Here is a 26,161-nt window from a genome sequence, read left to right as displayed (position 1 = left end):
CTAAATAATCTATAGTACTGGCTTAAGGTATGACGGATTAAAACCAATGAAGCAAAATCGATATACAGTGCAACCTCGATATAACAAATCGGAAGGGAACAAGTAAATATTCGTTATATCAATTAATTCGTTCAAATGAGGTTTGTTATGTTGGGGTTAGGTTGGTCTAAAATTCGTTATCTATAAAGAGGTAAAAAAATAGTTTTATCCACCTCAACATTACGTACTTGCGGGAATCCCGAACTTATTAGCTATATCTAATTTTTTCGTCATAGGATTTTTGTCAACATAGCGAATGATGTTTCGCTTTTCTGTGACCGATAAAGAACACCTTTTACGTTTCTGAGCCATTTCAACTTGAATCTTTAACAATAGTAACGAGCAGCAGTGTTTACATTACTTTCCATCAAACAATAATCATTGTTTTACGAACAAAAGCGTGTCGAAACCTGTCGCGACATGAATCTCATACTATGAGATTAAGAGTTATACATTGGTGGGAACTTTATATAAAAGTTTTGAGTTGACAAAATTCGTTAATTAGAGGTATTTATACTTTTTCTTGATAGCAGAAAATTCGTTATGAAGAGGTTGTTCGCAAAAAATGTTCGTAATGTAAAGGAATATTTTACAGTGACTCTTATGGACAATTCAAGGGTATTACGGAGAATTTGTTAAATTGAGGTACGTTATATTAAGGTTGCACTGTACATAACACTCACTTTACGAAGAGAAACATGTCCATCGGTAACGATAAACAATATTTTCACAAGCAGAGGACGCAAAATACCTAGGCATGCACTTGGATAGACGTCTAACATGGAGGAAATATATATTTACATAGCGTAAGCAAATAGGTATCAAACTACATCAAATGTACTGGCTCATTGGTCGAAAATCGAAACTGTCTGTGGATAAGAAAATTTTTATATATAAAACCATCTTAAAACCTATATTGACTTACACGGCATACAACAATGGGTACCGCCAGTAATTCCAATATCGCTATCCTTCAGAGGTTTCAAAACAGAGTGCTACGTGCAATAGTCGACGCACCCTATTATGTCCCTAACGAAGTAATTCACCATGACATCCCTCCTTCAAAGAAGTCATAAATCGTTTTAGTGCCAAATATAGTGAAATAATATCAGTTTATCCCAATGTGCTGGCCAATCAGTTCAATGTGCGTGACAATAGTGAAGTGCGAATGTTAAAACGATTGCTGCCATGCGATCTGAACGATGAACACAGATGAGTTTAGATATTAAGACATAGAGAAACAAAAAAAAACGAACAAAACAAAAACTCCAGAATAAGACTTATAGTGCAGTGGCAAACTGCAAAAAAGTGGCGATTAATGAAAGAAGCATGAAAATTGGTATGTTGGGCAGTGATGCCAAAAGAAAATTTTAGAGATCGGGAGCCCCTCGAAATTCGCCATATGATTCAAATTTTATTCCCAAATTTGTTTTCCCCGCGCCCCTGCAAAGTTGTCAAAAGGATTTCGCTTCAGTATAATACTACAACTCCACAATGAATTATTGTTTTAAGAACAGGTTATTACGATGAAAATTTTGAAATCGATCCCAATACTGAATATTCGTCGAATATGTTCTGAAAAAAAAAACAAAATTGTGCCTCCTTAAATGTAAATGTAGTAAAAGGCTCAATAAAGCCTCATTGTTCGACGTCTCTAGTCACCATATCTACTATTTGTAATATTTCAAAATTCCTCACATTCCGTACAGAGAAGAAAATATTCAAAAAACTTATAAAAATCATGAAAAATCCTCGAAACTAGGCAATTTACGGTCCTCCTGTTTCCCCCCACCTCGACATATCGACCTCATATATACGTTAATATATTATATTTGGCCTCTACTACTCGAATATCCTATTGAAAATTCGATCCTAAAAAATGTATTCGGTCTATTGAAGAAAAACCGCAATTTTGACGTATTTTTCACAAAAATCGGAAAATGGGGAAAATTTCAATTAGAAATTTGGGGCACTTCTCGAGGTCGGATCTTGAAAGTAATGACATATTCATGTTCAGGAGGGTCAAAATATGTAAAATCGCCCCTAAGAACGTCAAAATTGCTCACCCCACTTTTTCACGGGGGGTGAAACTTCAAAAATTTTTCATTCTTTGGCGAATTTCGAGAGTCTCTCTCGGGTATCACTGCCCAACATACCAATTTCCATGCTTCTATCATTAATTGCCACTTTTTCTTCAAAATTCACTGTTTGCCACTATTAGATTAAGATTAATTTAAAAGAGGTTAATCGCTGGAATAATTCTCCACAAGTCATCTATCGACTTATATCAAACGTCTATTGCCTATTAGGCAGATTGCAGTTACTTTGAGATTTCAAAAAACATTTGCATGCTTAAGTGTTCAAATATCAAGAATGCCTTTGGAAATACATATATTATTATCATCATCACTGAGATAATAAAATTTACTTGTTTAATTTGTTCACAATAAAACACCTTCAAAAGTTGGCCTTTGTGTGGTTCCACGCAGTATAAAGTAAAGATGCTGATTTTAATTAATGGTAAATTATGGATGGAAGATTTTTGATAATTTTATATGGATAATTTGATGTTCAAGATACGAAAATATTTGCACATTCAAAGTCCCTCAATCATACTCTACGTTTTAATACTGTTTATATTCCCGTATACTTTGTATTATCTATATTTAAATTTCCCCTTTTAGCTACGTCACTGGTATTCGGTGTCCACGGTGACTGAGGCGAATGAATACTCAAGCCACAAAATGATACCCAACTTTGTGTAATTACATTGTATCATGTTGAGAGAGCCATTAGCATCACTTTTGTGGTGGTTTTGGTCTTTCTACAACTTTTTCCGTCGTAATTTTCAAACCATCTTGAAATAAAGATAACAATGAACGAAAAATGTGGAAAAAATTATGAGAAAAGGAAAACTTGGGTTATTTGATTTTTAATTAAATTTTGGTAACTTTGTTATTTTCACTTTCATTAGATTTTTTATGAGCCGCTAACTTTACCGATTTTCGCATTTCTTCAGTGTCTCACTCGATTACTGGACATAAACATTTGATTTTGAATAGAATAATCATTTACTTGTCTCAAGATATAAGTGAATTATTTTTGGCGACAAAAAATATTTTAAAAGAGAATTTACGACTTATCACAACTGAGAAAAATATAGTAAAAGAAATGTTATACTACAACTGAAATTCACTGATTCTTTGCTCCTTTTGCGTTGGCTAAGTAAAATGTGTAATATAATTCATCCAGTCCAGAATTCAACTACTATAAGCAGCCACAAATTGGCTTCTTAAAGTAGTGAGAGTGCTTCTTTCTCATTCTGAAATATATTTAGTGAGCCCACAGAAAACAAATATAACTCCTCCTGCTGGAACTAACTTGAAAGCAGGTCGTCTTCATAATACTGAAATCTTTATTTTTTATTCTTGATTTTGGTTTTTATGTATTATTTTACTTTGTTTCTTTCTATTTTTTTCTTCTTTTCGATGGAATCGTCGGCAATGTAATTGACTTTTCTCGTGAGTATGTACCAAGAATTTCTTAGTTTTCTCTTGTCCATTCATTTTCTTGTTAATATAAAAAGGTAAATTGTGATCGAAGATATTGGGTTGCGTAGATGTTTAATCTAAATGTTGCAAATTTGAATATTTAATTATTTAGCTTAATCTTATTTTTACTTTGTAGTGTACAAAACTTCTGGAAATAATGATAATAATATGCGACATAAATATTACCAGCATTTGTTGAATATTCAAGTAGATCGCTAATGAAATGTTTATTTCGAAAATACTTGTTATATTTTTTGCAACTTTCTTGAGTTTGCATATCATATTGTTTTTTCAATTAAAAAATTTAAATAATAGAAATTTTCTCAAGCAACGACAACATAAAGAAATAATAAATCATCACCACAGCAAATAACATAAATGTTTGAGATTTATGGGAGGAAAAACAATTAGCCACATTTGTGCATAAAATTTGCAATAACATCAGTAGTCAAGAATAAATCGCACGTTCTCATCAGAGTGCAATTAAAGCGTACGTGTTGGCGTCGCGTTGTGAGTAGCGCTCTGAGGCTAAGCGTCGTGTCGACACCACCACTCGTTACAACCAACCACGACCACTAACAAGTAACGACACCGCTTGAATACAAAATCGTGTTTAATTTCCCGTAAAATTGCGTAATTACATCATTTCATTTTAAATACTGTTATGAATTTATTCATATAACTCACATCATATTTCAGTTTCATTAAATCAAGCATTTTAGACTATTGCCCCATTTTAAGTGGATTAAAATGTTGGAATTAAATAGAAAGGTCCTCTTTTTGATTAAAACAGGAAATTTATATTCATCGGCTGACAAGTCGAGATGTTCAGAAGTAGTTTAATTCATTAGAATCAATAACATTTGCTGAAATTCACATCCAAAGTATAGTGTAAGGGCAGAAGCAATTTGAAGTAGTTCGTATAATTTTACTATTGCATCGAAATACAGTGAAAATCATTTTATTTCTCAGTAAATGATAACCTTCCTCGGGAATCACTAGTTTAATGATTCTATATAAACGACGTGTATGAGAAAAATAATGAGACCAAAAGTAGTGTCGGCGATCTGGTAATGTTGTTTATCCCTTCTACTTCCTCAGTCCGAGTCTTAACTCAGTACAGCTAACACATTATTTTTGACATTGAAGTCAGTCAAGTTGTGTGTTACAGAAATGGAGCATCGATATTTGGAAGGAGACTATAAAAGTTTTAAAGCATTATCAACAGCACAAATTTTCCTGGCATATACTATTTTCGAAAGGCCGAGACGTTGCAATATAATAAGTGAACAATTGTTATTAAACCCTTCTACCGTACATTAAATTTTGACTGACAACTTGTACATGCGAAAGATTTTTGGCAAAGTAATGTTGAAAACCTCACGATGGAATATAAGGACAATCGAAGAAATAAATGTATTGATGTTGTTGACACGATTGCCATTGACCTACAGTCTTAATGGGAGTCCTCTTGATTTTTTCCTTCGACGCATGCAAAGGTCATTTGAAAATTCTGAAGAACTTTCAAAAACTGTGACCGAGCATTTAAAAACCACGTGTGTTGAAGACTTCCACTGCTGCTACCAAGGGTAGTTTCAACGGCTCCATCGGTGTAAAGCTGCTCAAGGGGACTACTTTGGACATGATAACTTATTTTGAAAAAAAACAATGTTAGGTGAATGGGAAATCAGTATCAGTTATAATAAATTCGTATCTTATTGCACCATAATCAAAGAAAACGGACACCATAAGCTTGCCAGCACTATAATACGATTTTGGTGAGATATGTATTATGGTGGATATAAGTTCGGTCAAATTTTTCAGAAAAAGATAAGATAAATGATGAATTAGTTCTTTTCCTATGCACTGAAAATTATAAATGGACAATTCTGTGTGTTACAAGAAATGTGGGGTAAACGTTCACTAATAAAATCAGCTGGCATCTTTCGTCCGACTCACGGCGATCAAGCTTGAAACTAATTTTATAGGGCGTTATACCGAGACTACATTTCAATGAAAAAGGTTGACTCCACAAATTTGTCACTTTTGTTTATTCATTCATCGTCTGGGAAATAAGTAAGATTTGCGGTAGTTTTAAATTTTGTTACTTTACATATAATAAATTCATGGGTTTGAAACGTAATTTTGATTATTGAATTTTAATTTAATTATTTAATAAATTATTTCCTAGACCTCTTGCATCGTCTAATATTTTTTTACATAAGGGTCAATGACTTTCCAAGTAGTTTCAACCATTTTCTCGAGGAAAAATATTGTGTCCAAATTTGGTCAATATTCAATAGTTTATTCCATACAAATAGATAACAACCAACTGACAAAGGTATTAGCGTCATTTCTCCTTTGATTCAAACATATACAATACATATAGGCATCTTAAATGCTCATTCTTTTGTATATATTCTTGTCAGTTTAAATCTCACTTTTCATTTGTGAACATTTTAAATCAAAGGTTTTCCTCCAGTTGTGCTTTTTAAAAGTTTCAGATTCTCTAACGCCTTAGTCATGATTTCCTAACTGAACCCTTAGAAATATAATTAATTCTCCTAATCGATTAAGACATTTGACCTTGAAGTGTTTTTTATAGACTGTTCAACTGTATTTAATATTTAATAATTATTATATAACTAATTTTTTTTCATATCAAGGATATACATTTTTTAAGTTACGTTAAATTCAATTAAACAGATAAATGTAACAACCAACTGCAAATTCATATTCACGATAATATGTAAATTATTGCTAATATTATTAGAAAAAATTAAAGAATTTATTGCATATTGACAGCTGATATTCATTGATATTTTTATTGACAGATATATTCTTCTATCTCTTTGGATGTTGATTATTGGTGAAAATAACTCTCTACGACCTACTATACCATATGATGAATGTGAAATGTTCATTTTATGAGGCTTTGATATATCGCGTTTTTATATGGAACTTGTATGTTTTGACAGAATTGGATTGGAGCAATGCTTATTCAATGATCTGTTGTGCGTTTTATGTAATTTTTATCAACTAAGAAAATTTCATGCAAAAATAATTATTACTGTACATTTTTGTTGAATTTTGAATCAATTTGAAATCTTTTACAAATTGAAAAATTATGAAGTAGTTTTCGTTTGAAATTGATATATAAGATCAAAATTAGCGTGTAATAATGCTAGAAACAATTTTTGCAGCTTAGCACTTTTCAGAATTTTCGTTTTTCGAGCATACGAATATATTTTTGAAACAACACACTGACGTTGGACACGTAAATTGTTAAAATCGGCCATCACATCAATGTGAATTCACCCGTAACGCCAAATTAAAAGGTACTCGCGATAGAGTTTTATCGTTTTAAATGATCTCCAAAATGTATCTATCTATATAACTATAATTATATAACTACTCTTTTATGTATCTTTTATAGGGAACGTGGCAAGGAAACACCAAAGTGGACTAACTTTGATATATTTTCCGAGCTTTCGAATACTTATGTATTCATCGTCTGGGACTGAAATTATGGTCAAATACAATAAAAGTAATATGTATTATACATATTATTAAAAGATTGTTTGATTTTAAAAGAGTCTTTTTTATAATAATCATTGTGATAATCATAAGATTTAGTCAAAATTTCAGTTAACCAATTTGTAAGGTTCGATGGGAGCGTTAATTGTTAATACCGTTTGTTAATTTCTTCTGGGTTTCTTTGTCAATTAGTTTTTTGTTAAGAACTTTTTTTATTAATTTGTTACAATTATTAGTTGTTTTTAGAGTTGGATCATTATTAAGTTCTTTGTATGATGTATTATTGTAGGTAAGTTCTTTGGATAAATCTAAATATTGTTGTTTCTCCATAATGACTGTGACATTACCTTTGTCAGATGGAATGACTATTAAATTTGGATTTTTTTTTAGAAAATTTTTGGTTTTATACAAAAAATCTCTAAAAACAGAAGATTCTTTGGATTCATTTCGCTATAACGACATTTCTTTCTGTTTATTTTGTATGAAAGAGGATATGTAATCAATATTGGCTAACATAGTTTTGATTGAAATATCTTTAGTAAATTTTTGAATGCTTTATTTCTAGCCAACGAATTTATAACATGTATTTTTCTTTAAATATTTCCAAACTAGACTAATTCTGACTTTTCCTTCCTTATTAATATTTGAATCAGTTTGCCTAATTCGTGAGCAAACTCCTCCAATTTCACAGAGATCGTTGCACGGCTATTCACTTTAGAACGCGGAGCTCGACCTTTACCTACATACTCTACGTTCACAATTAGTGAAGGGCTCAATATTTTACAATGCAACAAAATGCACAATTGACAAAATCAAATCGATATAATCTTTTCCCGCATTCCACAATAACTTGAGGGCATATTTACTGGAAAGTGCCTTCTACTTTGTAAACAATTTCTATTCTAATAACAATATTCAATTCCGGACATGCCGCATATTGGTTTAGATTTGCTATGGACTTATTTACTAATTATTACCTTTTACTATTACTTATAATTTTGTTAGTCATGGTGCTTTTCTTCTGTATATAGAAATTTTATCTTATTTGTATCTTTATTTAGTTATTTTTATATTTGTTTTTTAGTTTTTACAAGCTTTTGTCTACAAATTTTAACAATATGTTGATAATAAAGCATGTCTCTCCCCCCCCTCTCTCTCTCTCTCTTTTATGCAATCACATTGATTTGAGACAAACTACACCCTATACCCTATACCCAATTAAACCCTAACTCACATTTAACCGCCGATAAGTTTTTAAAATAATTGTCATAAAAAATGTGTGTATCCTAGCATTGTCGTGGTGGAACACAAGGGTCCTTCTATTGATCAACACCGGACGTTTCGTTTGAATTTCCTCCTGAGTTTTGATCAATTGTTAACAGTTTAGTACTGAATCAACCGTTTGACTAGATTTCAGAGCTTCATAAATCCTTTTTTGAAGTCCTACACCACGCTTCGAACATGATTGTTTGCATTAAACACTTTTATATTGGGAAGTGGCTTCATTTCTTGGCGTTTTAATGAAGTATCGCAGATTTCGATACGGTTAATTAAATGTGTGGTCAACTCATGTGACACCAAAACTGTTTGAAAATTGATATGCATTCATGCACAATGCCGACCTATCTCGATTAGTATCAAAACACTAGTAAAATTCTTATCACAAATATAGAAGCTCAAATGCCACCTCTAAAACGTGTGTCACGTTGGATTAATTAGTGGTTCTCGATATATCTTTACCAACACCTTCTACTGTGAAAATGTGTAAATACTATAAAACCAGAAAAAATAAATATTAAGAGAAACCACGTAAGCAAAAGTAATCACTATATTCACCTTTCTAAAGAGAAATTCGTTCGAAATTTAACTAGGATAGTTCTGTACCGTCTCCTGTTATTGAAAATTTGGCTGTACTAAAGTTTAACTAATAAGAAACGATCGTTTTTTCCAGTGTAACGATTTAAATAGAATCAGTTGCTCTTCTTTTTATGGTTAAAAATCTTCTCTTAGATCTCTGATAAAATTAAATGCAGAGTTTTAATGCTCATTGGCTGGAAAAAGTTCATATCGCGTCTCCCTTACCGTGTGGCGCTACTTTTGCTCGACAGTCCGCCAAAAAGGGAATTTAATTAAGTGAAATTACAGTGCTTGTGCTTTAATTATGTTAGTATCAGACTTTTTACGGCAGCAGAAGTAGGAGTATGGCCCTTAAGCATTTACACCATCGGCAGCAGCGGCAGCAACTTCGACACGAGGGTGGCCTTGCGCACCACCGATCAAAAGATATCTTCGCTACACTGTCCAGTTTCAAAAATCATGATCGTACTGTGTATGTCAAATGTACAGAATTTACGATTTTAATTTATAGCCAAGGCACTGTTTCTATGTCTTTTTAAAAGTATTTCAGTTTCGGCGTTTTTGATTTTAGACTACTGAAATATTTTGTCGATGTTCTTAGGGACTCCTATTTCATAGTTACAAGATAATTCGAAAAATTGTGGGATATGCTCTGTATTATAGAGTATAGTAGGTAATATAATTGCTAAATTGTAGGTTCGGGATTGCATTCATTTCGGATATAATATTTCATACTTCAAGATATACCAGAAGTAGGTTTCATCTGCCTAATTTTAAACATAAACAATTATTTTTTTATTTCCGAATTTTACAAAAAATTTCGATAATATGGAGCATTTTCATCATATTATGAATTTCTAGGAAAATTTAAAACAACCGAAAGCCACAATGAATAGCTATTTTCCTATAAAAACATATTTTCTAACTTAAAATGGTAGCCAATAAGCAATTAGAGATTGCTTGCTGGTCTATAACTTCAAGTAGAACATCTCACATTTTCTTTTCTTATCAATTGTATTTTAACATTCTTTTCTTCACTTCGCTTCGTTGTTTGTTTGGAAGTGAATCCACAAACTCGCAACAATTGAATTGTGAGGTACACCTCAAATTTTCTTCAAACTTAAAACACTTAATTTAGCCATTGGAATGAGCACTATAATCTTGATTTTAAGTATTCCACATTTGACATTTGATATACATCATATGTTTAGGATTAATTTGCTTTTGAGTCGAATTCATTTATTCAATACTGACGTATTGAGAGAAAAGAATGTTTTTCCTATATCTAAGTACAACCTCTATGAAATATAAATATTTTCTATAATAGATTAATCTTACTGGGTTCAATAGAATTTTCCTGGACTATTAGCACAGAAATCCTGGCAGGCGGTGGTAGTTCCAATTAAAAAGATAACTGGGGTGCAACAATTTCAAAAACCAATAAATCACTTGCGATAAGAAATGAGAAAGAACACAAGAATACAATGCCAGTCTTAGCAGCACTTTCTAATAGCTGCAAACTTTAGATGAAGTGACTGAAAATATTCATTTTTATCTTTTCCTTCCAATGCAAATAAAAAAATAACAAAGATCACTATTCACTTATATGAGATCTACCAATTGACTGAATATATATATATATATATATATATATTATATATATATATATATATATATATATATATATATATTTCCTTAATTTTTTATTTCTTAGACTTTTTGAGGTCTCTTCTGTTTTAAAATTAGTTTTTTTTAATAATTTTTGAAAGGAAGATAAAAATTAACATTTCGACTTCTATTTAAGTCTTTATCAAAATATGATATTGACACTGACAATTTGCGTATTTATATCAATCAATCTATTGATAATGACCACACTTCAAAGGAAAAGAGCAACGAGAATTTTGTCAATACAACTGAACAAAGAAAAAGCAATGAACTTGGAGCAAGTTCAAATTTATGTAGTAGTAGTTAACAGTTGGGAGCGCTGATACTATAATAGTCTCCAGAAAGGCGAAGCTACATCTATACAAAGCAATAATAAAACCAACAGTGAGCTGCGGAGAAAAACGCGGCTTCTTAATAAAGGAGAGGAATAGGAAAAGGCCTGCATGAAGCACACAAACATGACAGGAGAGCTCAGTCAAGTTATTTTGACGAATGTCTCTAATTGAGCTTTGCAATGCTATGAAATTTTTGACTAACAAATAGAATAAAGGTGACTTATGTCCATCATTTTCAATAATTAAAAAACCACGAAATTAAAGAATCATTAACATATTTCGATAATTAATGTCTTTGTCAACATTACTAACCTTATTTAGTCGAAGGGCCAATTACTAGGGTCATTTTTTTATATTAAAGGGAAAAACTTTTAAAGGCTAGTACAGACCGAGATACAAAATGTTGCCAACAATGTTGACAAAATATATCCCAACAATTTGTAACATCGAGCGGCATGGTATCAAATAGATTTGATGCCAGTTACTTGTATCTGTTTATCCCACTCCAAATGAAAAAAATCGCTCAATCTGTACGCGAAACACGTATTGGCAACATCTACTGAGGTTATCTAAACTATAAACCTTCTAATATAGAGTAACAACCTACTTAGACTATATACGTTATTATTTATGTATATTATTCATTATTTTCATAATATATTTGCGAAGAACAAGTAATCAATTGATAAGAAATAGTAGCACGTTAGTCAGTATTATATTTTCAGATTTTAGGGGCAATTTAATACAAAAGTTCTTGGAAATCGGATTTCGCTAATATGACGAAATTGCAGAGCGAGCTAAAACACTTGAAAGTGGCTCAAGATCAATTTTTTCCATGATTGGTTCTGTTATTTAAAAGTGTCTCTCTGCCCCTTCCTCTTTCTACTTTTCTCAGCATTTGCAGCAATAATGATAAACGCAGCACATGCAACAACAGCAACAATCTCCTCCATATTTCGAACAATACTGATCTTGGTATGAACGCTCAACATTGTTGAAAGTATGTAATCAGACACAACTTAATTGATCCAACAAAAATGCAACATCTTCAACCTGTTTGCAACCTGTTTGCATTTTTTATCGCGATCTGTACTAACTTTACGAGATCGACTTCATTTACCTACCTTATTGTCCAAAAACTGTGTTTTTGTTATTAATGAAAATTAAAAACACAAGTGAAATATGTGACTGGCAAGTTTGTTACCCTAGAGGAAATCAGCATTCAAACTTTTAAGTATATTTCTGTTTGTTTTAGGTATGTGATAATTTTGTCAAAGTTCATCGCTGAGGAAAGACATGGTGAGATATTACTTGGTATTCATTTTTCATTGATCATTATTACTCTTATTATTTTCAGAAGTCTTATACACTTGTGTAGCATATTCTGGTTGTATTCACCAATCCCGAAGAACACAAGTGGGATTAGGCTCTAAAATCATAAATTTGAAATTTGTCAACTGTATGTGTTTAGAATGAACTCAATACTGGCATATTTGCTCTTTTAGTAACTAAATGGGGCAAGGTTATCCTGTATATTTGTGAAAATCATACCTATACATATAATTGATACGATGATCTTCTCATCCTCACCCATACCAAAGCTGTCCTATCTTTTTGTGTGTTATTTGTTCATCGGACATAAAAGGTTAATTACAGTAAAGTCTGGTTTGCACGTGCAAAAAATAAATTTTAATAAAGATTCCGAAGCTGGTCGCTGCGTCATTGTTTGCTGTATCAATATTCCGCATTCATATTTCCAACCCCATTCTTCTGGTGATATTTCTCTTTCGAGCCATGTTTGAATTTGCAGAAATACTCTTTTAAAGTGTTCAAAAGCGACATCTGCAGTAGGTGGTAACGACGGCAGTTTAACGCAGGTATTTTTAGCAGCTGCTTTCAAAAAAGAGTTATGTCTTAACGTATTAAGATGTTTTATTTTTTGGGGGGGCACCGTATAAAGCAAGAGTGCATGTAACACCAGCTTTAAAAATTTCGCAAGTCTGTTCGCTTTTCAAAATTTTTTGCAAATACGTTTTTGCCACGTTGGAAAAAAGCTGATGTCGTGTCACACCCAGTGAATGCCTGTAAGAACAGAATATGCTCTTTACAATGGGTAATATTTTTTCCAAACTCTTAGAGGAGTTAGAGTACGTTTTTTGCGGTATTTTGCCTTTGGATGGTTTTCGAAAATAAATTTCTCGGTCTGTTGGTGAAAGCGCAGTCAATAAAACTAAAACATCTACATCTTCGGACACTACAGCAATCTTTTCTTGAAATCAGAAGTAATGACGTAGCTGATTTGTTGTCTTGACGATTTGGACTTTCTCCTTTTCTTCATTCCATTTGCTTCTTTTTCACATAAAAAGCATTTTCTTTTCCAATCAAAATCAATTGAAGTAGCCGTTCGAAGTTTATTTTTAGGTAGAGAGCATGCTGATGCGGTGTTATTTCTTATTAAATGAGAATTAATGCATCCTTTATTGATATATTTTTGTCTGCATACCGAATGCACGTAGACAAATTCGCGAGAATTTAAAGTCCATCCGCTCTTTCCGCAGAAGCAGCTTTTAATGTTGATATGCCTCTAGTGACTTTTATAGTATCTTCTAGTTCAGAGCTTGATTCGGAACTAGATCCAATTTTATCACAAATAAGGCAATCATTGCTTATACTACCACTACTTGATGGTTCACCCATTTCGACACGAGGCTGCACCAATAAATATTAGTAATATTAATAACTAACCTTTATATCATAATTAATGATTATTAAATTTTACTATTACATTCTAACTTTTAAAAAACAAATACTTACTATCTATGCCACTATTTTGTAAAACTCAGTAATGTTCAGTAATTAACTTTCATCATGCTCACTGCACAATAATATAAACATTAATTGTAAATAAACAAAAATCTATAATAAATATTTTTCGGAACCAAAGCAACAGGTACGTATTAAGCCTAGCAAGTTACCACGTGTACTATTCTGTTAGGGCCCGCATTAACAATAACCAACAGCTGCTGTTATCCCCTCTATTCCCCTCCCCAATCTTCATCGGTATACCTGCAGTCCCTACAGATCCAAGATCAAGTTTGTTGTTGTTCTTTTTAAAATATTACTTTAAACTAATATAAATGAAAGAAAACTCCAAAAAACTAATAATTATTTATAATAATAATTAAAAAATTGAGAGCGCATAAATTTTTTTTTACATTTTTCTATATACTATTAAAACATATTTCCAACGTTTATATAAAGATTCATTGACTGGTCCTGGATACCGAGGTATAAACCTTACGGCGGCGCCCCACTATATGAGGAACTTTTGAGTAAAAGTAAAGCAGGTGACTAAGTCCACAGATATTACCGATAATTTGTGTTTGATAGGAAAATTTCTTGGCATACAATATATCGGAATATTATCAAAATGCTTCTAAATGTTCTTGATTATAGGTCTCTTCTGTTTTACAATTAGTTTTTTTAATAATTTTTGGAATTTAACGTTTCGACTTTTCTTTAAGTCTTTATTAAAATATGATAAAAGGAATATTATTATATAATAGGGGTATGTATCTGTAAGCTAAAATGTATAATGTTTTGGAAAAAATTACCCATAAACAGAAAGTGGAACTTGTGAAATGGATGTGAACTTAGCATCGATATTTTAAAGTCATTTTAAAAAGGTAATGGAGACTCAAATCCTGTAACTCGGAGTAAATAACCTGTAACATAATTTTCAACATTACATGTCGAAACATCTAACATTTCGTTTAAAAATCAACTAACAATAATGAAATATATATTTAAGAGATTCACATTACAAGTAATAATTCAACAATGGGAAATGCAAAGTAGTTGTTCAAGTATTTTCTAGTGTCCCTTTCTTGTTTTGCACGTATGTGAGGTACAGATGACTCCTTACTTTGATAAAGATAATCCAGTTCCATGATGTTTAATTACTTCGTCCCTCGCTATGATGCCCTCAGATATTTCGACAGAATTATGCGTGAAAAGCAGTTGGAGAACAGAGTTGTCAGATCGAGATGGGTTTATAAGTTTGGATTGGCAACATGATAGATGTGATTATATTATTGGGTTTGTGAAGAAGAATTGAAGATATACTCAACCAAGATGATCAAGTGAATTGCAATTGAAGATTCTGTGAAAATTGATTTTATGAAGTTAAGTAACAGTATAATATAATATTCAAGTTACCGTGCAGGACCGTACTGTCACTATCGCGAATGCCTCCTCTGAGATTTACATGTTTTTGTCAAAATTAACTTTAATTTGGGAAAATTTATCATAGAACTAGGGATTCAATGGAGTAGACGATAGTGTCATGCACAGTTAATATTTTGCTACATTTGCAATTGTGAAGCATCCGCCTTTTAAACTGTGTTATAGATCACCAAAGTATTTGATTCAAATTGTTGCAAGCGATTAGGACACTTATCTACTTAGGCTTGACCATAAGGAGATCTGTTTTGTGCGTCTCCATATTAAGATTATGCTCTACCATCTATGTTTGTTTTTGGTTATAGAAAGGCAGACTCCAACGTCATCCAGAGCTGATGTTAATTACTTCTCAAAATCTCAACTAACCTATAAATATAATGTCAACCTAGACTAATCTAGCTTATGAAATTAAATGCCATCCATAATCTAACTAATGAAAATTAACAACTATTTCTATAACAACCATAATCAATAACATTAATATTTTTATATAGTGTCAAGCGTCCATTAGAATATTGATTTTCGAAACCGATGAATTTAATGCCTTTGAAAAGAAAAAAACGAAATTTAAAACGCCCCAAATCTTAATTAATTAATGTAAGTACTTTTATAAACATTTCTGTATATTACTTGACCAGAATTTCAGTCCCAGAGGATGAATACATAAGTATTCGAATGGTCGGAAATATATTAGAGGTAGTGTTTAATTCCACACACACATATCATATCATATTTTGAAAAAGATTGAAATTAGTCGAAACGTTAATTTTGATCTTTCTTTCAAACATAAAAAAAATCTAATTTTAAAGAGACCTAAAATAAGATATATATATATATATATATATATATATATCTTATTTTATATATATATATATATATATATATATATATTTCTATATGTTTCTAAATATTCGTTTGAAAGATAGATTAAATCGACGTTTCGACTTGTCTTTAAGTCTTTTATATTTCATAGTGTTTCAAAAGGTCTAAGAAATAAGAAATTAAAGAAATATATATATATATATATATATATATATATATATATATAAATATATATATATATATATATATATATATATATATATAAATATATATATATATATATATAAACATTAGAATACTTTGGTGTTTCATTGCCACGTTCCCAATTGGAAATCAATTATTTTTCTAAATCGTCTTGATTTTAGGTTACTTTTGTTATAAAATTAGCTTTTTTTCATAATTTTTGAATGGCAGATAAAAATTTTGACGTTTCCACTACTTTTACTGTTTAACAGGTTTTAGATTTAGGAACCAAATAAATAGTTTGTTGAATCGTGCTCGTAAGTTATTTATGATTCCTGTGAGATTTTTTTTATAATTCCAAAATTCACTTGTTGACTCGCAGCATCAGTATTAACCCGGTAAGATTTCTGGAAACAACGAATATTATCATATCTACGCACAGGAGGTTTCAGGATTTATCAGCTTTATTGAAATACGTTTAGTACTTTCAGTTCAAAACACTGTCATCCAATTAATTGGCTCTTAACAAGCATCATTATTGCTATGTTCTCAGTATCTTCAGTAATAAATCCATGTGTTTATAATTTCGCGATATAATTTGACTGTATCGCAAGCTCTAATTATATGGTGTTGACGATTGTGGTTTTAAAAATCGGTATAGAAATCGACTAGTGTGAGAAAGGAACTTCAATTATCTGGAGGAAGCCTAGCATTGAAATTTTAAAATCAAGTTATGAAATAATTTTCATTATTCATTATAATTTTTGAGACTTTTTTCATATTTTCTGGTGTTACTACCCTGATCGTTGAGTATCATAGGCGTTTGTAAGGCGGTGTTTAAATTCCACATACAAATATTTCAAAACGAGTACAAACCAAGAAACATCTAAAACGTAGTTCAATGGTTATCCAATAGTTGAATTTTTTTTTAGGTTTCAGTAAATTAACTTATGTCCCACTTCGTCAGATGATTATTATATAGATAAGTTTTCCGTGATATCCCATTAAAACATACATTTTTCGTATATTCTCAAGAATAATTTAGAATGGACATGTTCGATTTTAAATGGAACTTACTCAAATAATATCACGCATACAAGATAGTCTGGGTTCCAGACTATCCAATTTCCAATATGACTGAAATTAGTGAATAATTTCAAATACGTTTTTTTTCAGAGGATTCTCTTTTTGGAGCAAATATTAATGGCAACGGATCCTACACATTTACAGTTCCCAGTCTCCAACCAACAGGAGATGCGTTGGCCAAGACTACTTTCCTCTTTGATCTTGGTAACTACTCATATGTTATTAAAAATGATGCAATGATTTCGAATATTCAATTTTCTTGTTAGTTTTCAATTAAAAACAAAACAATTTTTTTGGCAATTCTCAAACGAAGTAATACTGTTTAAAAATGAATAGCGGGGTTTTAAGACTTCATAATATTTATAACATTGATATATAAAAAAAGTAACTCAGTTTTGTTTTTTGGCTCCATTGAACATGCTCACGCAATATTTTCACCGCTATTCGTAAGCGTAAGCGTAGTTCAAATAAATAGTTGGGGCAACTAGTTGTGAATTAGTAATTCCTATAGGAACTGTTTTAGGAGTTTTATTGGAATGCTTACAAGTAAGTCTTCATAAATTGCAGTTATTGAAGCATGGTTAGCATGCCAAATTGTCTGACAAAATGTTGCTCCATGACCATGAAAATTTTCTGGTGTCCCCATTCCAAGCTGACCTTCCCGAATTAAGAAACAGAGTTGAAGTCGTCTTGGCAATATTTACTTGAGAGATACTGATCAACATTTGAGAAGAACACGCATTGACTGGTGCAGTGTTCACACTGAACAATGTAGGCTTTTATATAAAACTGTTTGATTTGGTCTTTCGTTTCATATATCATTTATAACGGTAGATTTAATTCAATAAATTCTATGTAGCGTTGAAACTCCACTGTTCATTTTGAAACACCCGGTACTATTCGAATATATTTCTTCTAAAGTGGCCTGATGCAAATTTGATGATTAGATTAGATCCTTATTTAAAATATTAAGCAAAGAGTTATTTTCAATAAATAAAAATATTTTGATAAAGGACGAAATTACTCGTAGGTCGAAAAGTCAGGATTTGTGGAGATATAAATTCAAGATGATTTATCAGTGAAAGAATGTTCAATATTTAAGGAAAAAATGTTTTGAACGTTGTTTTTCCTTAATCATATAAACTTAAAATTATATAATTACATATCACAGTTTTCAGTTAATTAATGTAACCATTTTTTATTTTTTTAAATTATTTTTTCAAGCATACAATGTTTATTTTCAAAGTTTATATCTATGAACATAATTTCAGTCACAAATGATGAATATATAATTACTTGAAAATTTCAAATTTCGTACTTAAAAATAATAAAGTTGGTGCTGTTTACGGGTATAATAATCCCAAACTACATTTCTGTGTAGATAATGATCAAATGTCATATTTTTTATAGAAAAAAAATTATTACGTGTATTATAACAAAATATTAACTGGAGGCTAATTTTTTATTATTATATTATCTTTTTAATACACTTTCTGAATGTAGAGTTCATTGATTCATTAATTGTCATGTTGTATGTTCAGGAGATGAGAACATTATGACTCAACAGAAGGATAAAATGATAAGTCTGAAAATTAACCCATGAATAGCGCGTCGAAAATGTGGTAAAGTTATTTCACCAAATTGCCTCCGGTGAAATAACTTTCCATGTTAGTTTGCGTGCTAACGAAATTTTCTCCGTCCCTTTCTATTTTTTCTCAGCACATGAAATCCTCTTTCTCTAGAAGATTGGCGAGGATCGTAGCAATTTTCTGCAAAGTGATCCGATAACGCGAGACCGTGACATATGGCTACATATGCTGCTCAAAGATACGACAACGAGGACTATACGGTATAAACAAACATCGTTCTTTGCATATCTTATGTCTGTTTCCTTCGGAATAGGGGTTCTTACCACCACTCTAAGAGGGTTGTTACAACAGCTATTATGTCATAACAGCATATTGATGGTCTTATTACTGGAGCATGAACGTATACCTATGAGTATTACACGGGCATGTTAAACTTCTAAAAGAATGTTAAAAATACAAAAAATACGGATTTAATAGAGTGATTATTTGTACAACACGTTTTAATATTGCTAAACATTATTTAGTTAACATACCCATACTGAATTCCTTCATAAGACGCATTGAACAAATTTCATTTTAATCTAAAAAATAAAATGAAAAATTCTGATACCAGCTGTAAAATAAAAAGCAAACTGTTCAATTCCATTTTCTATACACTTTTCAATAATAGACATTTTTTGAATGTATATAAATGGTTGTTTTAAAGAAATACAAACAATTTGTTTTGCCATACCCGGATTAATCATACTATGTAGTTTTTGGCAATGTTTGTGACTTGTACCATATTTATAAATTAAATACAAAGTAATTTTAAGAAGAAAATAGGTTATTTTACGGCTATGAAGAGCGAAAGACGTAGTAAATATTGTGCAGTAATATCATCTAAGTTAAACCTATACCCTTTTTTAAATGGAATACTCTATATATAAGTACAGATTTGACATCAAATGTTTATCAGAAATTGTATTGAAATAAATTATATTTAATTTGTTCTAAATGAGACACTTTGACATGTCTTACAAATCAACAATATACTACCAAGTCAACAGCTTTATTTACAATTTGCGAACAATGTTTATAGTACTATTGAAAAATTCTTTCCTACCTGAAAATAGCCTAATAGGATTTCCAATTTCAATTTTGGAACAAATATCAGATATTTTGTATCAAAATACATTCATTATGATTTCTGATAAGTGATATGGATAATAATATGTTCTTATTACCTTGTATTATTTTGTTAACATCACATTAATATTTCACACAATAAATTATTACATGAGAATTTATTTTAATACGAATGTTTTATATTACTCATTTGATTAATGTCCTCATAATCACATATACTTTTTTTAAAAATAATAGGATGGCTAACAATACTTTCAACTTACTTCAGTTATTGCTACGTTTAAAGTAATATTATAGATCTTATAAGAACATGGAGAATGGACTAGATTTTTCCATGTAACAAAAATTTATATGAAAGTGAATCACCCTCTTTATGCAGAGAATAACGTGTTTGCAAGAGAATGATTAATCTGGGGGTTGCAAAGTCAACTGTCAGGAACCTCGGCAGCAGTCACAATAGCAGTTACAGCTATTACAACCATTGCCGTAACAAAAGTTATCTACTAAAGGAAAAAATTATATGTAAATCTTACCATATGCAGACGTGATTTTTTCAATGACTAGCACCTATTATATTTATAAAGTTTATCATAGTCACAAAAAATACGAAAAATCAACTAAAAAATTTAGTTCGACCATTGTCGTGTAAGGGTCTACGATAGTCTACCATTTTTGAGAATTTTCTTCATCATTTCGAAGTGTCGATTTTAAAACTGACGACATAGATTCCATCCAACACACGGATATTGGCATGTCTCTTCGTACATCGTAAGCGTTTCATAACTACATTGTAAAATTCAAAGTTTACGCCTTGGAACGAACTCTGTTTGGCTATGCTCTCACAATCACACAAGAAAAAAAGAACCATGACATTGAAATTCGATTTTGGTTTCCATTGAGAACTCTTAAATTTTGTCTTATTATGAAAATAGAACCAATTTCCATCTCCAGTAACATTTTGGTAATAAAATCCGGATCTGCGACAATTTGGAACTCACTCAGTCTCATTTGTCATCTATTAGAATATTTTACACGCACCTTTACGACATTTTAAGTTCTTCACTAAGCTATCGAGTAGTACTAGCCTGTTTTAATGATTCATATCCCCACTTTCCACTTTTAAGTAATACCACCTTCAAAAAATCTTCACAGATTCTACATTATCAATAACTGATGTTCAAGATCTATACTTTACAACCGACACAGCAAACAGGATCTCACTAAAGCGGCTATAGCGGTAAGCCAGAATGAGTTAAACTTAAAATTGTTTGTCTCAGCCTATAAATGTATGGGACCACAGGGTAAGAGACATATTAGTTGACATACATGAATCTTAAGTAATTGCTATTATAAAAATCCACTCACTGTATTTTTGATCATATCTTGTTTTTCTCGAACAAAGCTGTACAACAATGTTAATTATATTAGTCCAGGTTTATTAGATCTATTCATAAATTGTGAGAAAAGTATTCAGTAATCGATATATATAACAATATAACAACTCGGCGTTAAAATTATTTTGTAATGAAATATGTTATATCAAATAATCGGCAATGCCTCTTTCTTGCACTAAAAATACGCCAGTGGTTTAGAACTCCCTGCATTTTACACGAACCGAAATGTAATAACTTGTTATCGTTTGTCATCACTATTGTTCGATTCTTGTTCATTAGAAATAACACCAATTACACAATATCTGTAAGTGATATTTTATGTTTGAATATATATTTTAGGACGTGGAATTCATATAGTGCAACACGAAATCTCATTCCATCCTCAAAACAAGGTTTTGATAAAATGTCTTTGAAACACAACAAATTGATAAAAATTGATGCAATATTTAATAAAAATTCAATAGAGTGAGCATTAGAAATTTTTGGGCATCACGAAGAATGCTGGGACTTGGCAGCAAATAGGTGAAAGGAAGCAAATAAATAATTGAACTTGAACAGAAATGATATTTAATCCAATAAAATTGTGATAAACCATAGACATTTCAAAAGTTGTTATATACTGCATTTTGTACTTTTAAATGCACGTTTTCTTCTAATATATTAATAAATCATTTGCCTCTTCTGTCGCTTATCCCTATTTCAGCACTATTTTGCGAACCGTACTTGTTACGCCTTCTCCTTCACCCATTCTTACAAAATCTCTAAGCCATTTCTATTGTTGGATTATTACAGGGTCTATTCACTTTTCATATCATTATTGTTTAATTTATACTTCTTTATCACCCCTCTGATTTTTCCTAGATAACTGCATCTTCATTACTAAGATTAGATTTTCATACCTCCACTTTATATCAGGCTCTCGTACGTTAACGTAGATCTTTTTATTCCTATTTTCTTGTTGTTAATTTTTGGTCGATTTAAATCAAATTTCCATATTTTTTTTATAATACTTGTACTTCAAATGAATGAAGTAATAGTGATAGTAATTTATATTTGCGTTTAACTAGAAGTATCATATATAGTCTTATTTTCACTTCTATTTCCGTTGAATATTTACTGCTAAGCTCCAACTTAATCATGTTAATTCTTCATTATAAAATTCCAACTAGTTTATTATTTATAAGAAACTGGTTTCCATTTTCATAATTAACTGAATGACACGCAGTTTGCTTGTACCTATTAAATATTTGAATTTGAGCTAATACTATATATTTTCTAATTTTCTTGATAGTGACACTCACGAATTCTGACTTATGAGAAAAAAACTGATAGTATACATTGCTACGCTTCAATGACACAGCTAAATGTTTCATAAAAACTAAATGCCTTTATGATTGCTTGACTCTTTTTTATTCCAATTTCCAGTCCCCTTCATATTGCCGATAGAAAATGTCAGGTCAGATGAAAATAGACTGGAGGAGAATATACAGGGGCGGGTACAAAACAAAAATACAAGTCAAAAAAATAATATACTCATACCCACACATATATACACACCTACATTAACACGGAGATACTGAGACTATTTTTTGAATCTTTTTCAACACTTTTCTTATGAAATATACTTTTGAGATTTTATTATAGTTTTTCAACTGCCATTCCGGTTGTCATAGTTGTTAATTTGATTTGACTTTTTTTTCGTAAAATTGGTAAGTTTATTCGTAAGAAAAATGTTCTAACTCAAGATTGCTTGCTCAACGACATGTATGTGATTTTATAAGATAGTAGAATCCCTGCTGAAGGAGAAATAGCGAATGGTTTCAGCCGTGGGAATGAATAAAAGGTAATTCGATGATTAACTTTTTACAACGAAAATATTTTACATTTCTGTATTTATGTATCTCTGGGAAAATTGTAAACTGTTCGTATGGCGGTTAGAAGTTAGTAAGATTCTTGGAAATGGGTGTAAGGTGACGAATATTAACTGTGCCCAGATCTGTGTCAATGATTTTCCTCCATAACAAATTGGAACGTTGGGTAAGATCGTTCTACATGAAATGTTGTTATAGTCGATTCTCATAATCCCCGTATGTGTGGTAAATAGGTTACGATAGAATTCCAATTAACTTTATAGTTTACCTGTGAGTGACATTATTTGCGCCTAAAGAATAGATTATGAAATAAAAATAGTTTTAATTTCTTACTTAATAATTCAATATGCACTGCTTCTAATTTGTTCAAATATGTTTCCTACTCTTTACAGTTAGGCAAAGTATCTTCCTTTACAAAAATAATTCCAGTGTAATCTACGACACATTGAGCAAAGACTCGTGTAGATTGAGGGACCCTCGATTTAGGAAGTTCACCCATTAAATTACCTTTAGATTTGGGGTACTTTTCGAGTTTCATTATTGATAAAAGCATTTGTACTGCAGCTTGTAGGTTTTAAATAGATTCTCGTTGTGAGACACATGATTTTATACTATGAGTTAGAATTTTGATCATGACATAAATGAGAATTTAGCAGTGCAGCATCTTCGTGAGAGTTTAGTATCAATATTCTGCTATTGTAGTTGAATATTTTCTATTGAGAATAAGTTAACTGGTGTAGAATTTTAGTTAACCGGTTTGAGATACTTTTAAGTGAGCGATTCTTAAATCTAGAAACAGAACATTTTATGATCGATAAAATTTGTTTTTAGAAAAGTAGCGAACTTTGAAAAATATGAATCGAAATATATGATACTGGAGCTTTATTTTTCAGTTGAATTTTCAAACGAAATTGATTAATCTGCATTGTTGGTCAATATTATGGCTCGGACTAGTATGTGTTTAAATAAATTAAGTAATGGTGCAGAATATATACCCCAACGAATAACATTAGAAGTGCCGTATTCGCTTTTAACGTGTTTTCAATTTGTAATGTCTTTTCATTCGGTAATTTATACCGACTCATAAGATACAAATGCTTTCAACTTATAGTATAAACAAATCAAACCTCTTTGCCATAATTGAGCATGTATAATATGATTCATTGCTTCATTTAAAATATTATCACAATATCTTCTAATAAATTGGATTTAACTTGCTTGTGACGAGAACAACATATGAACATTTCTCTTCCTATTTTTTTAGGAAAGGAGGGAAGCCTTTGTAAATTGCTACAATTCCTCCGCTTGGTTTCACTTGAACAAACACAGTAAAGAAAATATGTGGAGATATACTCAGTTACCAATACACCAATATAAAAATTTTAAAAAGAAAAACAGTTGGTGAAGTGGCAATTAAAAATATAACAAGAATAAAACTATTTCATAGGCGATGAGTTGTTTTTATATTAGTACCTAAAAGAACAGGTTTTCTATGTGATCTCTAAATATATAACTGAAAATTATTATTTAAATACTATTTCCAAAGTAAGTGAGAAATGTGGAAGAACGCTCGTGAATTTTGCACCACGATAACGTATTACTTCCCAAATAATCAGAAACTGTACAAACCTATATGAACTGAATGCACAAGATCTCAAATTCAAGTTTTCGTTGGTTCTTGGAGATTGAGCAAAAAATATAACTTTGTCTTCTTAGTGACCCTTGCTACTACGAACGTCTTTTATTGGACCGGAGCCTCTCTGTAGAGAAAACCGAAAGAGAAACAATCTGGAGGTTTCTTTTCGGGCTCGATCGCATCAAAAAAGTTCTTCGAACCTTTGCTACCGCTAGGTTAAGCAGAATATTTAGTTCCCAGTAAAACCAATATACACATCCTCATTAGCTTCTTCACAGGAAATGCCACTTCAAGAAGCACTCGGCGAGATTAGGTCTAGCAAAAAATACGAATATAGATTCTGTGGGGAAGAAAAAAGAAACTCCAGTTCATTGATTCTTATCATATCTTCCCGTTGCAATTGAAAGCAAGGGATCCTTTGAAGAAGAAACCTGTAGAAGCGAAAATATAATATGTGAAACTAGAAATTGAAAATAGCTCTGATAGACAGATAATTATTCATCAAGGAATACCTTCACTTCTTTCAATTTGAATGACACTAAGAGATACGGCTACGGTACAGGATCTGTACGTTTCTAATAGAGAAATTCTAATAGTAAATTTGGTAAAAAAATATGGATTCTTTATTGCGGATAAGATGAAAATTAGATTATTTTTTCGATTGTCATGAATCAGTTCATGAGCTAAATGGAGTAATAAAGCGAAATTCGCGTTAGCAGTTATATAATAATAATCCCATCTAAACCATTGACATTTATTTTGAGAATTTATTGTTTTAGAAACTCCGGAGAAAGCGTTCGCAAAAGGAAATATACCTCGAGAGTGGTAGCTGCCGGCTGTCACGGACACGACTTAATATTTGGCCACATAAATTCACAAAACATTGCAGAAATGAGTGAAATGATACACACAAAAGCGGGAGACATAGCCCGACACGGTGACAGGGATTGTTAGGGCTCTATAAATATATTACTGCGATAACATTTGTAAAATGAATCTTTTATTTGGAAGAAGATATTGCAGAGGGCAGTATTAATCATCGACTTGGAATGTTATTTCAAGCAAAATATTGCATTAGATTTATTCAAGATTAAAAGGCAAGACCAGGGTTCCTTTGATAAATTTCATTGACTCGATATTTATGTTAGATTAATCTAATCTAACCTGAATTTTTCACAAAAAAAATTAGTTCAAAAATTTTATATCAACATTTAGAATGTTTT

The 26,161-nt window shown here is 31.2% G+C and overlaps 1 protein-coding gene across 1 annotated transcript in view; it reads left to right on the top strand.

The window, feature by feature from the left end:
• LOC130450888 (E3 ubiquitin-protein ligase RNF220-like) overlaps positions 1-26,161 on the top strand; it is a 164,999-nt gene that overhangs the window by 27,716 nt on the left and 111,122 nt on the right. Inside the window, exon 3 of the mRNA XM_056789590.1 lies at positions 17,411-17,524. Within this exon, the coding sequence (XP_056645568.1) occupies positions 17,411-17,524 (114 nt within the window). The remainder of the gene's footprint in view (positions 1-17,410; positions 17,525-26,161) is intronic.

Source organism: Diorhabda sublineata, chromosome X (genome assembly GCF_026230105.1).
Source record: "Diorhabda sublineata isolate icDioSubl1.1 chromosome X, icDioSubl1.1, whole genome shotgun sequence".
Lineage (NCBI taxonomy): Eukaryota > Metazoa > Arthropoda > Insecta > Coleoptera > Chrysomelidae > Diorhabda > Diorhabda sublineata.
Note: the sequence above shows the minus strand (reverse complement) of the source record. Positions and strands in the feature narration are given on the sequence as shown.